The following is a 14,910-nucleotide window of genomic DNA, read 5'->3' on the forward strand; positions in this document are numbered from 1 at the left end:
TTCAATTATTTCTATATTTTAAAGTATACATAGGATTAAAGTTTTGTTGTTTTTTATCATTTCATCATGAATGTATGTGGTCATGTTCGTTGTTATGCAGATTTTTATTTTCAATTATTCCTTCCTATCATATCCATAATTGATTAAATTCATATTAGATCATTATGAACTAGATTATCTTTATCATGTTTTCCTGTCACTACTAACATCGTACTTTAGCGAATACTTCCTTCTTATCAGCGCCTCAACTTTGTTTACTCCCTTAAATGGCTTCCTTGCCTACCGGTTTCAACATTAGGATGGCATAGTATAGAAGTTTTCTCCCTGTTTCCAGTGTTCTAATAAACTAGAAATCATGATTCAAATAATTCTAATACATAATAACTAACATAAATTTATTCAATCATATATATGATATTCAGGAATATATAAAATTAGTTCCGCATATTTTTTGAACAATATACCTTTGCCTCTTGCTTAGCCATGCTATCTGAAATATCTGATTGGATTTCAGATTTTTCCATTAGTATTTTAAATATTTATCTTAGTTGGGAGAGTATTTTCTGAAAGAAGATTTTCATTTAGGCGTTGCCTCCCTCTATGTTACAAATGCGTCCCTTTATATAGAAAGGAGACGACTACTACTTTACAATTCCTATCTTATCTCTATAGTAGTGCACAATAATGTGCACGTACTATACTACTTTATGACTAATATATATCTACCTTATGACACATTATGACATACCATACCTTTTTATGACTTTTACTACTTACTTTAATGTCCACCTACTATTTTACTATTCCTACTTTACACCTTGCAAAATACTATTCCTACTTTACACCTTGCAAAGTGCTTTACATTACATCTATCTATCTATTCACGTTTATTTTGTTTGCCATCTTGTATCTTATCTTCTTTTTATCTTGTCCATATCTTATCTTGTCTGTCTGCTGCTTATCTTCATCGTCTTATTTTACTCTAAATCGACATCTAGAATTATGTTATCTTCTCCATTGCATTTTGAACATATGTGGTTAGGATATTTGTGACCAATTAGCTTGCAATATCTAGTTAAGAACTTTGCCGAAATAAATCATGTTTTTAGTGCTCTCGTCGTAGGTCGTTCTTTTGGCTTAAGTAATGACAAAATCCATCTCTAGACTTCATCCATATCTGCTTTCCTTAGCTCCCTTGAATTGGAATAAATCATTAGTTGATCTCTTGCATAGTAGCTCCATATAGCATTTCCGTTTAAATAATTATTTGCTAGCTCCTGTATGATAGTTGATATACCAATTATTCTTTTGTTGGCATAAAAACTTGGTATCTCTATTTTGAATATCTCTTCTTGTTGTCCGTGTCCTCGGGTATAATCATATCTTTAGTTAGTCCTATCTTGATAACCTGTATTGGAGGTTTTATTTCCTCGTATAATATTTCCACTGGTGCTATATAGAATTTTATATAAAATAAATTTCCTTTTGTAACTCTTTTGTATGTGACGAATGCCTTGTGTAGTTCTGGTATTCCACTAACTTCTTCTCCGTCGTATATGTATACGGTATTTAACAGTCCGTAGTTGTAACATGTTCTTACTAAATTAGTGTTAGTTTTTGGCTGTGCAATTAACTTGTTATATCCTTGTAACTTTTGTGTCAAATAATCTTGGTTTGGTTCTTTCGTAGTTGATCTGGGGTTAAGGTTTAAATAAGTTTGGATTTTGTGTATATTTTCGATATAGGTTCGTGTGATGTAGTTATATGTCTTTTTCTCATTTTGGTTTTGCAAACTATCTGCGTATGTAGATGTTTGTGGTTCTATGGACATATGTCTAGGTGTCCTTTGGGTAAATGGTTTTTCGAATAGCTGGTTTAAGTTAGCATTTTTATGTTGTTTATCGCTAACTTGTTTGCTTGTACCTGCAGCTGTATTTAAACAAACATTATGGGTTTTAAGGAGTTTCCCATCGTCTCCTTTTAGCTCTGGGTTTTTCCGTCTTCCGATCAACGTAGCTTCGCATTTTTATAGTCATGCTGCTGACTAGCTTTAGACTTCAGATTATCTTCATCAGTCTTTAGCTTTTGTATCTCGTTGTCCATACTATCCACTTTTGTACAAAGTGTAGTAATAGCTTTGAGTATCTTTTCAATTGTATCTTTTTCCTCAGTCTCAGTCTGAGTAGCTTTGTCGTGATAGGTAATCTGCAATAACATTCTTATCAGTTTTTATTACTTCAATTGTAAATGTAAAATTTAATATATTTAATACCAATCTCCTTATTTCTTTTGTTGTTACCGAATCTTGTATTTTTCTTGTTAGCCACCATTTTACTTGTGTATTATTTGTTCTTATAATGAATTTGTTATATACAATATATGGTTCAAATGATAATAAACACTTATATACTGAATATAATTCTTTTCTATTTATTTCCCATTTTATTTCTGTATTATTAAACGTTCCTGAATAATACCTGCAATGATGTTCTATCGTAGTGTCATCATACCTGTATTTTAATATTCCTCCATAACTTTTTTCACTCGCATCTGATTCTATTATATAAGTAAATTTTTTGTTTTCATCTGGAAAGTATAGTTTAGGTAAGTTTTTACATAATAATTTTACCTTTTGTATTTGTATTTGGTCTTTTTTATCAAACTGATATTCTATATCTTTCTTTAATTTTTGTTGTAATGGTTTTAAATTCTCTGCTAATTTTGGTATGTATTCTCTTACTTGATTTACTAGTCCTAAGAATGATTGTAATTTCTTTTTTGTGTCTAGTTGTTCATTTGAGTTAATTATTTTTTGTACTATATGTGTTTGCATTTTTATTTCATTTTTATCAATTTGTATTCCTGAAATTCTATTTGATTTTTCATTATATCTGCTTTCTTTTTACTTAGACTTATACCTGAATATTCTATGATGTGTATAAATTTTTCTAATAATCTTATATGTTTATCTTGTGTTTTGGAATATAATAATATATCATCAATGTACACTACACAATTTTCTATTTGTTTAAAGTAATTGTCCATAAAGTGTTGATATCTACTTGGTGTTTTTTTATATCCAAATAATAATACATTCCATTCATAAAATCCTTGTGGTACAGTGAATGCTGTTAGTTTTTTAGATTCTTCTTCTAGTTTTAAGTGATAAAATCCTGATTTACAATCAAATTTGCTAAAATAATTATATCCTTGTATTTGTCTTATCTTTAGTATTTTATTTGGTATCGGATAATTATATCTTTTAGTTTTGCATTTAAATTCCTATAATCAATAACCATTCTACTTTTTCCCATTTTTCGTTCACTATGTTTATTTACGATAAATGTCGGGCTTGTGTGCTTACTATTTCTTTCTTGTATATATCCTTTTTCTAGAATTCATTTATATGTATCTTAAATTCGGTTAAATCATTAAAATTATACTTTAATGGTTTTTGGGTTATTATACTATTATTATCTATTAGCTCAATTTTTACTTTTGTTTTATGTTTTTCCCATCCTTGTAAAGGATCTTCACTATATAATAATTCTAACTTATCTTGGATTATTTTTACTTTATCTATGGAGAATATAATTAACTCTATTTTAGGATCTTCTTCTTTTATATTTTCTAATTTTTGTGTAATTTTTTCACTTCCTTTTATCTATTCTGTAGTTTTTCCTTTTTTTATTATTTACTCTTTTTGCTCCTATTTTTTGTTTGCACGGTGTTGTGAACCACCAGTGTGTTTTTGTTATTATATATGGGTATAATTTTTCTAAAAATGGCATTCCTAATAGCATATCTTTTGTAATCAATTCAAAGTTATATATTTCTTCTATAGTTAATATCTTATCCATATTTGTATTTTTATATTTTTTGCCTTATATGTGATCCTGCTTCCTTCATTATTAAATCCTGTTACTACTATCGGTGTTTTTAATTTTTCCCACTTATCTTCTGGTAAACAATTGTATTTACATATATTAGCTTCTGCTCCCGTATCTATCATTGGTGTATAATATCTATTGTAATATCCTTCTATTATTATCTTTGCAAGTATGTATATTTTCATATTTTTTATCATACTAAAGTCCTTTTTATTATTACTCTTTTATTTTCATAATTTATTATTAACTGTTTGTCTTCTAAATTATATGGTTTTACTTGTTCTAGCCATTTTATTCCTAAAGTGATATTTTCATTTCCTTGATAGATTTTAACTATTGGTATGCCTCCAATGATTATTTCCTTTTCTGTAGTTTCTTCGGTATACATTAATGCTTTTGGTAGTTCGGGGCATACCAAAAGATTAGAAAACATTTTCCAGAAAATGTTTTCTTCCATACCTAACACACCGTTTGCCATAGCTGAATATGCAACTTTGTAAGTTATTTGTTAACTGGAGTCTTTGTTCATAAATGTAGATGAGTGCAGGAGCTGATGTTCTGGAGGCAATTGAAGACCCATTTGACTGCATATTTAGGTCTTCAGCAAGTGTCCAAGATATTCATCATCCTGAAACATTTAGCTCACCGCCTAGAAGGCGTAACTATAACCAGAAAAGGTCTCAGCGCAGGCATAGGATGCGTCACAAGGAGAACATGGATGTTTGAGCTTTCTTCAATTGACCAAGTAGCCCTCACAAATGCCCCTTGCATGTATCTAAATTAATGCGAAAAGTAGAACTATGTGGGCGTCTTTCTATGTTGCTGCTCTCTCCTTGATACACGGAGTCTTGCATCATAGCTGAATGAGTCATGCACCAAATCTCTAGCTGGAATTGGTATTACCTCCAAGCTGCTTGTATATATTATGGCTCCATTTGCATTTCAGTTATTCAGGGATGATGTACAGATTTCAACATAAGCTAGTTATAGAGGGTTAACACAGGGGAAGTTAACTGTTCATCTCCATTTGAAATATTTGGATGAAATCAAATTTGAGTTCTGAATTCCCAGCATGTTTTAGTTAGAAGAAATAAATTTATGGTATAAACATTTGTACTTGTTACCAATGTTTTGGAAATTCCTTTTCAATTTCTGTTTCATGGCGAAAATCGAACTAGAAGGAGCTGGGGATGGACAAGTGAGGGCACAGGCAGTAGAGATTCATCCTGGGGTAACGAAGATCGTTGCGAGGAAGGGAAATGGAGACGGTGATGAGGATGAACAATTGAATGTGGATACATGGAGGTACAGGTTGCCTGCTTCGACTATGCCAGAACTGGCCACAGCGGTATTTGTGGACGGAGAGCTTATTGTGACGGCGCCCAAGGATGACCATGGCCATGGAGAGTTTGATAATGGATCTAGAGGTGTTTGGAGAGACGCTGACCAACTTGTTCTTGTACAATAGTTAACTTTTTCACATTTGATGTATCAATTACACAAATTACTAGCACACCAGAGTATATGTTTTTTCAAACAAAAAGGACGAAACTTCAATCATGATATATCTAAAGTTCAGCCATATAAAACTTCAAACATTGTATAAAATTACACTTTCTAGAGACTAACTTTGAACACCATTTGTTCGAAGTTGTTTGAAATAGTACACGCTAAACAACAAGTCCTTGCCAATTGTAACATATAAATATGTATGTTTACTTAAACAAGGTATATAATTCATCCACATAATGAATAAACTTGGGCTCTTTCTGTTCGAGCACATGGTGATGATGTATAAATGTACGAGTAGCAATGTATCAAATCATTTTTATGATGATGCTGTCCAAACTAGCTTGCATCATTCCACTGTGTACTTGTTACCTCCCATCAACATTGAGTAACTTTGCAATCAGAGTTTAGGCAGATTGGTATCATCCTGTGTCTTTTGATTCTGACTGAGACTTTGATCTTGCGAGGTACCAGAGTTAGCTGTAATAATTCAGAAATTAACTTCATGAAAACCATTGTCCAAAATTTGAAGGATTAAAAGAATTTTACATGACATTAGAAATAGAGTAGTGTATGTTCCTGCCACAAGATTTATTGAGCACTGAACCAGAATTCCAGAAATAGGAAAGACAACATATAGACATCATCCTTAGAAAAAATGGTCACACATCAAGCCCAGCAATAAGAATCACAAGAACAACAACAACAATATCTATTTGGATATATCAGCCTAACAGATAGGCTGCAGTAAATCAGAGCGGTATTATAAAAGGCAGAGAACCAATAACACGTATTGTTAGCTTCATTAACTTATATTTTAACATATGTTTTAATGATGCCACTAATCCTAAATGATCTGCGCCAAAAAAAAGAGACATCCAAAATCTGTGAAAAGAAGGCATGAATCAAGGAAGAATGACTTGTCTAAGATAGATTTGAATGAAGGAAAGAGAGCACACACTAACCACAAGAAAGAACAGGACACTGGGACAAATTTGAATACCTTGATTGAAGGAGAAAATCCCTTGGGTTACCTTAAGAGCAAAACACTGAAAACCAGATAAGAAGATTGCGCAACTCTTCTTCTTCTCTGATCAATCTTAGTGACATTCCATATCAGAGATTAATTGAAGATCAACGAATTGATATCAATTCAATTCTGTCCAAGCAACGGTAAAGAAGCAGCCAAGCAATATAAAAGCAGATCATCATCACAGAAGTATTAAGCATTAGTTATTGTAATTATTAGTTACGGTAACTAAAACTGTTTTAGAGTATCAATAGAAGATTCCCCTTATTGTTTAGGAGTTCAGGTAGTAGTTAGTTTACTTAAGTTTAGCTGTAGGTTGTTCTTACTGTCGTATTTAAAGTTTGGGTACTGAATGAATATGATTATCTTTTGACTACTTTCTTTATCTGATTTTATATGGTATCCGAGCCATCATAACCTCTCACGAGTCAGATTATTTTTTTTCCCATCTATGGCTGGCGAAACAATCCATTCGGTTGTCACTTCTGGTGATGTTACTGCTTCCAACAGCAGTGCTTCTGCCGCTCCCTCTATCGTTCATGTGTTACAATTTAATCCTGCATCTCAGTTACCTATCAAATTGCAAGGTAACCTCAATTTCTCAACTTGGAAAGCCCAACTTGTGATGCTACTCAATAGCCATCAACTTATGGGACATCTTGACGGATCAAAACCGGCACCACCAATGAATCTTATCCACGATAACATTCTACTGCCTAATTTTTGGTATCAACTCTGGTTCTCTCAGGACCAACTGATTCAATAAGCCATGACGACATCTGTTGATCCTACCATTGCGCCAACTATTGCCACGGCTCCATCCGCTCAGAAAGCCTAGGAACTTCTTCACATGGCCTACGCAAATAAGAGCTACACTCGCATTTTTAGCTTGCGAGACCAATTGCAAAATCTTAAGAAAGCTTCTAAAATCCGTTACGGAATACTTACAAGAGGTTCGCGCTCTCTCTGATGCGCTCAAAGTTGTTGGATCACCAGTAACAGATGATGAACTTATTGTTAAGATTTTAAGCGGACTGGCCCTGAGTACCGTGAAATCTCGGCTTCCATAAGATCAAGGGATTCTTCCTTGAGTTTTGAAGAGTTGTTTCACAAGCTCACATATTATGAGCTTTTTCTCAAGCACCAGGATCTTGAGAAGTCATCTTCCATAATCACAGCTGCTGTCACACAGAAGATGAACATGCCACCTCAGTCTAATAGGAACAATCGTCACTTCAACAATCAACAATGGAAACCACCTGTAACTCAACAGTCCAGCAACAACAGTCAGCCAGCAAAACTGGATGGCGAATTCGATACCATCTGTCTGCTGCCAATTGTGCCAAAAATTAGGTCACACTACAGATGTACATTATTCCGAATTGCACAGCCATTTTGAAGCTAAGGCCAACTTTGCTTCTGGTCTGGGGTTTTGGATTGTGGTGCGACTCATCATGTCACCACTGATCCGCACAATCTTGAAGAGTATACAGGCAATGAGGGCATATCCATGGGTGACTGTAAAACCATTCCTATTACTCGTACTGGCTCATCTCTTATACAAGCATCTAATTCTGCTTTTAGGCTTTCTAACACTCTTTGTCCTCCATCAATAAAAAAAACATGATTTCTGTCGCCAAGTTTTGTCAAGACAATCTAACATCAATAAACCAACAAGCTGTAGCTCGCTCATCCTGAAGCAGAGTACAAATCAGTTGCAAATGCGCTTGTCAAACTCATATGGGTGCGCAACTTGCTCAATGAATTGCGTATCACCATTCCAAATACACCCACAATCTTTTGTGACAATGTTGGTGTCACTTATCTCTGTCATAATCTAGTGTTTCGTAGCTGTATGAAACATATTGCTGTGGACTTCTGTTATGTTAGGAACCAAGTTCAAGCACACCAGGTTCTTGTCACACACACACTCACACTTGTGATCAACTTGCCGATACATTTATGATTTACCAAGCCCTTGCCAAAACCAGCCTTTGAACAGTGTTGTTCCAAGTTAGGCATTGTTGCACTATGCCTAACTTGAGTGGGTGTATTAAGCATTAGTTACTGTAATTATTAGTTACCATAATTAATACTATTTTAGAGTATCAATATAAGACTCCCCCTATTGTTTAGGAGTTCAGGTAGTAGTTGGTTTCCTTAAGTTTAGCTGTAGGTTGTTCTTAATCTGTCGTATTTAAAGTTTGGGTACTGAATGAATAAGATTATCTTTCAACTACATTTCTGTTTTATAGAAAGAAGGTTGTGCAACTTCCCTTGAGCAAAAACCCTAGACACTCTTTTATCAGCGTATTCAATATAGTTTACTAGTGAAAAGAAAAGAAACGGAAAGATTAGAAAACTACAAGACTAGAGGATGTGGCCCACAAGTAAATTGGAATATTTCAGGTCAAAGAGTCCACAACAGGCAATCTGTCTAACCATAAACACTCAAACTCTAAGGAAACCTTGTAACCCGAAGGGACTGGATTAGGCACCACATTGGTGATCTGAACTAGAATAAAAATTTGTGTCAACTGTGTCTTTTATCTCTTTATGCCTTATATAATATGTTGTTTTATCTAATTGTCTAAACTCTAGGGTAGTTGACTTGAAGAAATCAACAGTCGACCAATTATAACTCGACTAACATTCGAAAATAATTTCGATTCATCTCCTCACCCCACACCATCCTCTTTGGTTTCACATACTAATGTGGTGAGACAGATCATGGATGTGACATTCAATTCTATGCTGTAGGGGCTAGGCAGAACTCTTTATGCCAGGAGATGTTATTCCTGCAATTGACCAAAACAGCACCCTACAAGAGATCCTTGAGTGATCCATTTCTTTCTCTTTATGCTGATTATACCAAAGTTCCAAACTCTTAATAAGGAAGCTATTCATTTCCTTCATCTAGTTAGGACCAAGGAGCAGTTGGATAGCATTTAACTGATGCACTGGTTGGGCAATAAATAATTCCTCTTTCATACTCTTTCCAAGGCTCTCCAATTTTATTTTCTGGTCATATTGCAGTTTAGTTTGCACCAAGTGTTTTTGGTATTTGTTGACAACAGGAAGCACTGAAATAGACAAAACTTACAATGCGCAGATGTATATATTTGTATCATGAAATAGACAATACTTAAAACAAAATAAACACATTTGCACATAAATATCTTGCTCAAATACAGATATTCAAGTCAAAGTGATAGATCAACACAAACACAACTATGACAAGGCAGAGAAGTTACCAGTGCTATCCACACAGATTTCCTTTTTGAATGCATCTTGAATGCTGACTCCTTTCATAAGCTGATATGATTATCAAATTGGTCATTCTAGTTAGTAACTGTAAACCTCAAAACTGGAAAAAAGATAGCATCATAGGAAACAAAGTACCATTAATCAATTAGCTATATACCTTTGCATTGATTAATTCAATACGATGCAACAACTCTTTTGCACTACTTTTTTGTGAGCCACGCAAAATACAAATGCCAACATTCAAAAACTTTTCGATGTCAGCATAAGAAGCAACAGATGTGCAAATGTTTAAAAGCTTCAAAGCATGTGGAACCAAATCCGTCCTTGAATCACAATATCGACAGAGATACTCTGCATCCAAATTGATGCTTCCTCCGACCTTCCCAGCCATGTAAGCTCGTAGAGCACACTCTAGATGGGAAACATGTCCACATATGTGGCCATCAACTACTGTAGCTTCACATCGGATGTAACTGTACCCATCATAGTCCAAAGTGATAAGCTTACGGCAAAGTATACAACAGCAGTCTCCGCAAAAACCAGGCTCACTGCAACAGAGATCACAAAATCTGGTGCCCGTCAAAGGATTTTCTGCTGTTAAACTGCTACAGATTTGGTTACCAGCCTTACAAGTAATGGCTCCGAAAGGAGAATCAGACAGTAAAGGCTGCATTTTTGTCCCTGAAGATGTAGTCCTCTCTTTTGTATCTGAGTCAAAACCAATATCTAAATAATGAAAAAAAATTGGCATAAGGTTAGTAAACTACCAGTAGTGGCGGAGCCAGGATTTCAATTATGCCAAGCAGATTCAACAACTTACGATATGCAAAAAAAATCATTTTCCCTATCAATATGGAGTAATTTTTCAACAAAGTTCCGTCTCTGACTACGTGCACAGACTGTATAATCATGGACAAAATTCACTTCAAAAATAAAAAGATCCACCAAAAGGGAAGAAAAATAATATAAATTTGTGTGGACTGACTAGATACTTGTAATGAATAGGAAACCAAGCTCAAATAACAATTTTCTTAAAAATCCAAATTCTTGAGAAAACTCAAAAAGTTTGACTTCAAAATTAGGAATTAAATAGCCTCTACTGATGGGGTAATAAAATCTTGAAGTAAACAGTGGGTAATAAAGATGGGGAGTTAAAAATCGTTACCCAATTGAAGAATCTCGAAAAGCCCCTTTAGAATTGCCTTTACCGAGCTTCCAAAGCTCAAAAATGGTGAAATGAGGATGAATCCCCGATTTTGGAAAGAAGAATCTATCCAAGTCACTTTTACCCTTCGCAATCGCGACCCGATACCTCACAATTGCAATGAGTAATGTTGGTCAACTCATTAATTGACCATCGCAATTGCGACACAAGGCTACGCGATCACGATGCTCAAGATGCTATTGAGATTGCAATATCCTCCATGCGATCGTGAAGCACAAGACCACATACCAATGTGACCGCGACCAAGAGCCTTGCGATAGCAAAGATTACTTAACATGCATCAGATACAACACATCAGCAAACACCAAGATTCACTAAAATCACCTAATGAACCCTCGGGATTCGTTTGGAATTTCACACACACAAACCATATATGCTACCCAGCCAAACTCGACGTTCCAGACTCAACGGAACGTCGGAACACAAATACGAAGTCTCTTTGACCCATTATCCGTTTAAGTCGCAATAAACTAACTTTTACTCAAAAACATTAAACTTCCCTCGGAACCTCTGAAAACTCAACCAAGACCTCACGTAGGACTAAAATCATCCCCCGAATCCAGTGGTGTCATCGGAATTCCAATCCTAGCGTTCAAACTCAGAATGTTGACCAAAGTCAACTCTTGGCCTAATTATACTTAAACTTCCAACTCAAGGGCTCAAATCCATGAAAAGGACTCCATAATTGAAAAAACCTACACTTCTAGACCAAATTCCGCATTCTGGAGCTGATGGAACAAACTAAAGACCCTTTCGATACTCGTAGTTCCGATTGTTGTCAAAAACCACTTTTAACAACTTGAGGTGTCCAAAACTTTAAAACTTCCAAAAGTCTCAACTTTCCAATCCAATTTTAAAACCAACTTCATAAACTAAAAAGCATGACTTGGGAAAACTATCGAGAGGGGCAAAATGACAATTTTTCCAAAAGTGTAACACCCCGTATCCGAAAGAGGAAAGCTTAACAGATTTAAAAACTCCTAGGTGTCATCCACTTGGGCCAGCCACAACCCCTGGTGTGGGCCACAGAGTGTAGGTGGGTCCATGGATGGGTGCCTTTGGAATTGTCCAGGCATGGATCACGGTTGGACCTACGGACCGTACGTGGGTCCACGACCCGTGGTCCAGGAACCGTAGGTCAAGACAAAAGTCTCTGACCATCAACCACAGTTCACCAGGACGGACCGTAGGTCCATCCACGGTTCGTCGACTGGGTTCTTCGGTTGGTAGGTCGGTCAAAGTTGACAGTTAACTCAGGGGCAGTTTAGTCTTTTCCTAATTAATTAGTTCCTATACTATGTCATTTTGCCTATATTTAGAACCCCTATAAGTCTTTTTACCCCCAAATTCACCCCATTTTAGTCAATCTTCCAAATTCCCAAAAGAAAAACCAACTCCTCCCAAATATTCTCTCTCTAGAACTTGAAGAAGAAGATTTCACCTAGGGTTTCAAGCTAAGGATCCAAATTCTCCATTGAAGATAAGCAATTGGACTTGAGGTATGGTAGTTTCATCCATGTATCTCTTTCATTCATAAAGTCCCCAAATTCCCCTATTTCAAATGGTAGAATTCCCCAATTAGCTAGGGTTTTCTTCAATCACCATGGGTTCTTTTGATTATTGATCTTAATGATTTGATTATGTTTAAATATGCATGAATTGATGATTTAGAATGATTTTATGATGTTTCACCTTTGAACCCATGCAAACCCCTATGTTTTCCAAATTGTGATCTCAAAATGTGGGTTGTTGATTATGAAAGAGGAGTTTTATGATCTAAAGCATGAAGTAATAGAATTACATGAATTTATGATAAAAATCCCTATCTAATGTTTGAAATTTAGATTTGGTGATTGAAAACAAACTTTGAACCTTGAAAGGGCATAGTATGAGTTTATGCATGATCTTATGGAAACTATGTAAATGTTGTAAGGGTGCTTTGAGAGTGAAGTGCCAATGTTGTTGTTGTTGTTGTGTTGTTTAAAGGTTACTCTCATAAAACACTTGCAACCATGATGTGAAAGGTTTTCTCACATAGAAAGGATTCTTAGGTTGAAAGGCTATTCTCACCTAATCGAATCAATGGACAAGAGCTATCCTAATTAACTAGCTTGAATTGACAAGATGACATGTCTTTCCATGGATAATGAGAATAAGTAAGAAAATAAAATTCCATGGGAATTATGCTTAGCACCGTGTGGATATTGACATTGATACAGAATCTCTCTCGTTAGTAGAGGTTGGGTTTCTAGAAGAAGTCTCATGAGATGGAAGATCTCCCGTTAGTAGAGGCCGGGTTTCTAGTAACAATCTCCTTATCCCATAAACTATGTGCCCTCATAGGATGATTAGCTAGTGAATCCATTTAAGCTAGAAGCTCATGGTTCTACTTTAGGCAAGTAGAACAACCCTTCTCGGTGTGGGAGACACCGGGTGGTCATGTTTTAGCTCACATGGTCTCTATGTCGGTTAAGGCTAATTTTTCCACAACAAGACGATTAATGAACTAAGGTTACTTAAAGAAGTTTCTCATATGTGTTCAAAGGCTTAAAAAATGATTTAGCTTGCATTGACCATGATGTTATGACTTACTTTTCTAACCCTCTTATATCATGTTTTAATTGGTCAATTGCATGTCATGAAATGAAATGTCCATCTTAGCATGTTTTATATGTTTTTATGCATAGCTATCATACTTGGTGCATTTTTGTACTAATGCATACTCTTTCCTACATTTTTCTCAAATGTAGGGTCCGTCAGGCAGGGTTCCTATTTTAGTGGCTAGAGCTTGGACTTTGATTCTTTCTGAGCTTGGTGAGTCCTCATGGTTCAAGGACGGACTTTCCTTATTCTAGTTTCTCCTTCGTATTTTCTTTTTTGAATATGATATATGGGCTAGGCCCACTCTCATTCGATTGTAATATATGACTATGTTGAGACATCAGTTAGACTTCCGCTTTTTCTATAAAACTGTTTTGGACTTAAATGTTGTTTTGCTCTTTATTATTTTATTACTTTATGTTATGATATGATAAGTGGCTTGTATGGAGTTCTTCAAGGTTTTATACGTCATGTTACATCTAAGGGGTACCCCTGGGTCGTGACAAAAGGTTTTAAAAAATGACCTGCAGGGTCATTACACGAGGTTGTGATGGTTTAGACACATACAGAGAAGATGCACATATGATTTAGTGCAGAAGTGTGAGAGGTTGGCTATGAATGGTTTCAAGAGATCGAGTAGGGGTAGGCGAATGAAACATTAAGGAGATGTGATTAGACATGATTTGTCGCAACTTAATCTTACCGAGGACATGACCTTAGATAGGGGTTATGGAGGTCACAAATTTGGGTAGAAGGTAATTTAGATAGTTAAGTGTTTCCTCACTTATTTCTCTATATTATTAGTCGTTGTATTATCCTTGTAGTTTTTTGTCTTTGAGTTTGGTAATATTTTTGAGAATTGGCAACAATGTATACTTCAACATTAACGATATGTCGGGGACCTTTTAGAAAGTCAGAAAAGAACAAAAAGTGTAATACTTAGAGAAAATGATCAAAATGGTCCTTAAAATTAACTATTCTCCGTTAAAAACTAACGTCTCCCCCCCAAACTCATCTCTCTTCTCTCCTTGCCCACTCCTCTCTGGTTCTTTACTGCATATTCTTTCTGAATAAGAGGATCTTAGTCCATCGCATATATATTGATGCCTATTCAAGCTTACACTTAACTTTTGCAACCTAATTTTTTCTTCTTCTTTGTTTAAGTAATTTCTTGCTTTTGGGACAACTGGAAAATACACCAGACTCAGTGAAGGGGCAAAAAGAAAAAGCACACCTATTGATTTCATTTTTCGTTAAATTAACCCACTAGCTAATCCAATCCAAAAATCATTCAATTCACCCAAAAGAGATTATAAATTTATAGTAATAAAATAATAGAGAATTTTTTATGTGTGTATATCATCCATAAGCATGGATATGCTACTGCT

At 35.2% G+C, this 14,910-nt stretch overlaps 2 protein-coding genes across 2 annotated transcripts in view; one reads left to right on the top strand and one right to left on the bottom strand.

Moving 5' to 3' along the window:
* The first annotated feature begins 5,049 nt into the window (after positions 1 to 5,049).
* Positions 5,050 to 5,358, top strand: LOC125873551 (uncharacterized). Its single transcript, XM_049554460.1, has one exon. The coding sequence runs from the start codon at positions 5,050 to 5,052 to the stop codon at positions 5,356 to 5,358; it is 309 nt and encodes a 102-aa protein (XP_049410417.1).
* A 4,302-nt stretch (positions 5,359 to 9,660) lies between these two features.
* The window catches only part of LOC125873553 (uncharacterized), a 12,163-nt gene continuing 6,913 nt past the window's right edge, over positions 9,661 to 14,910 (bottom strand). Inside the window, exons 2-3 of the mRNA XM_049554461.1 lie at positions 9,854 to 10,422; positions 9,661 to 9,744 (exon numbers count right to left, since the gene is read on the bottom strand). Coding sequence (XP_049410418.1) covers positions 9,661 to 9,744; positions 9,854 to 10,422 — 653 coding nt within the window. The remainder of the gene's footprint in view (positions 9,745 to 9,853; positions 10,423 to 14,910) is intronic.

Source organism: Solanum stenotomum, chromosome 8 (genome assembly GCF_019186545.1).
Source record: "Solanum stenotomum isolate F172 chromosome 8, ASM1918654v1, whole genome shotgun sequence".
NCBI lineage: Eukaryota > Viridiplantae > Streptophyta > Magnoliopsida > Solanales > Solanaceae > Solanum > Solanum stenotomum.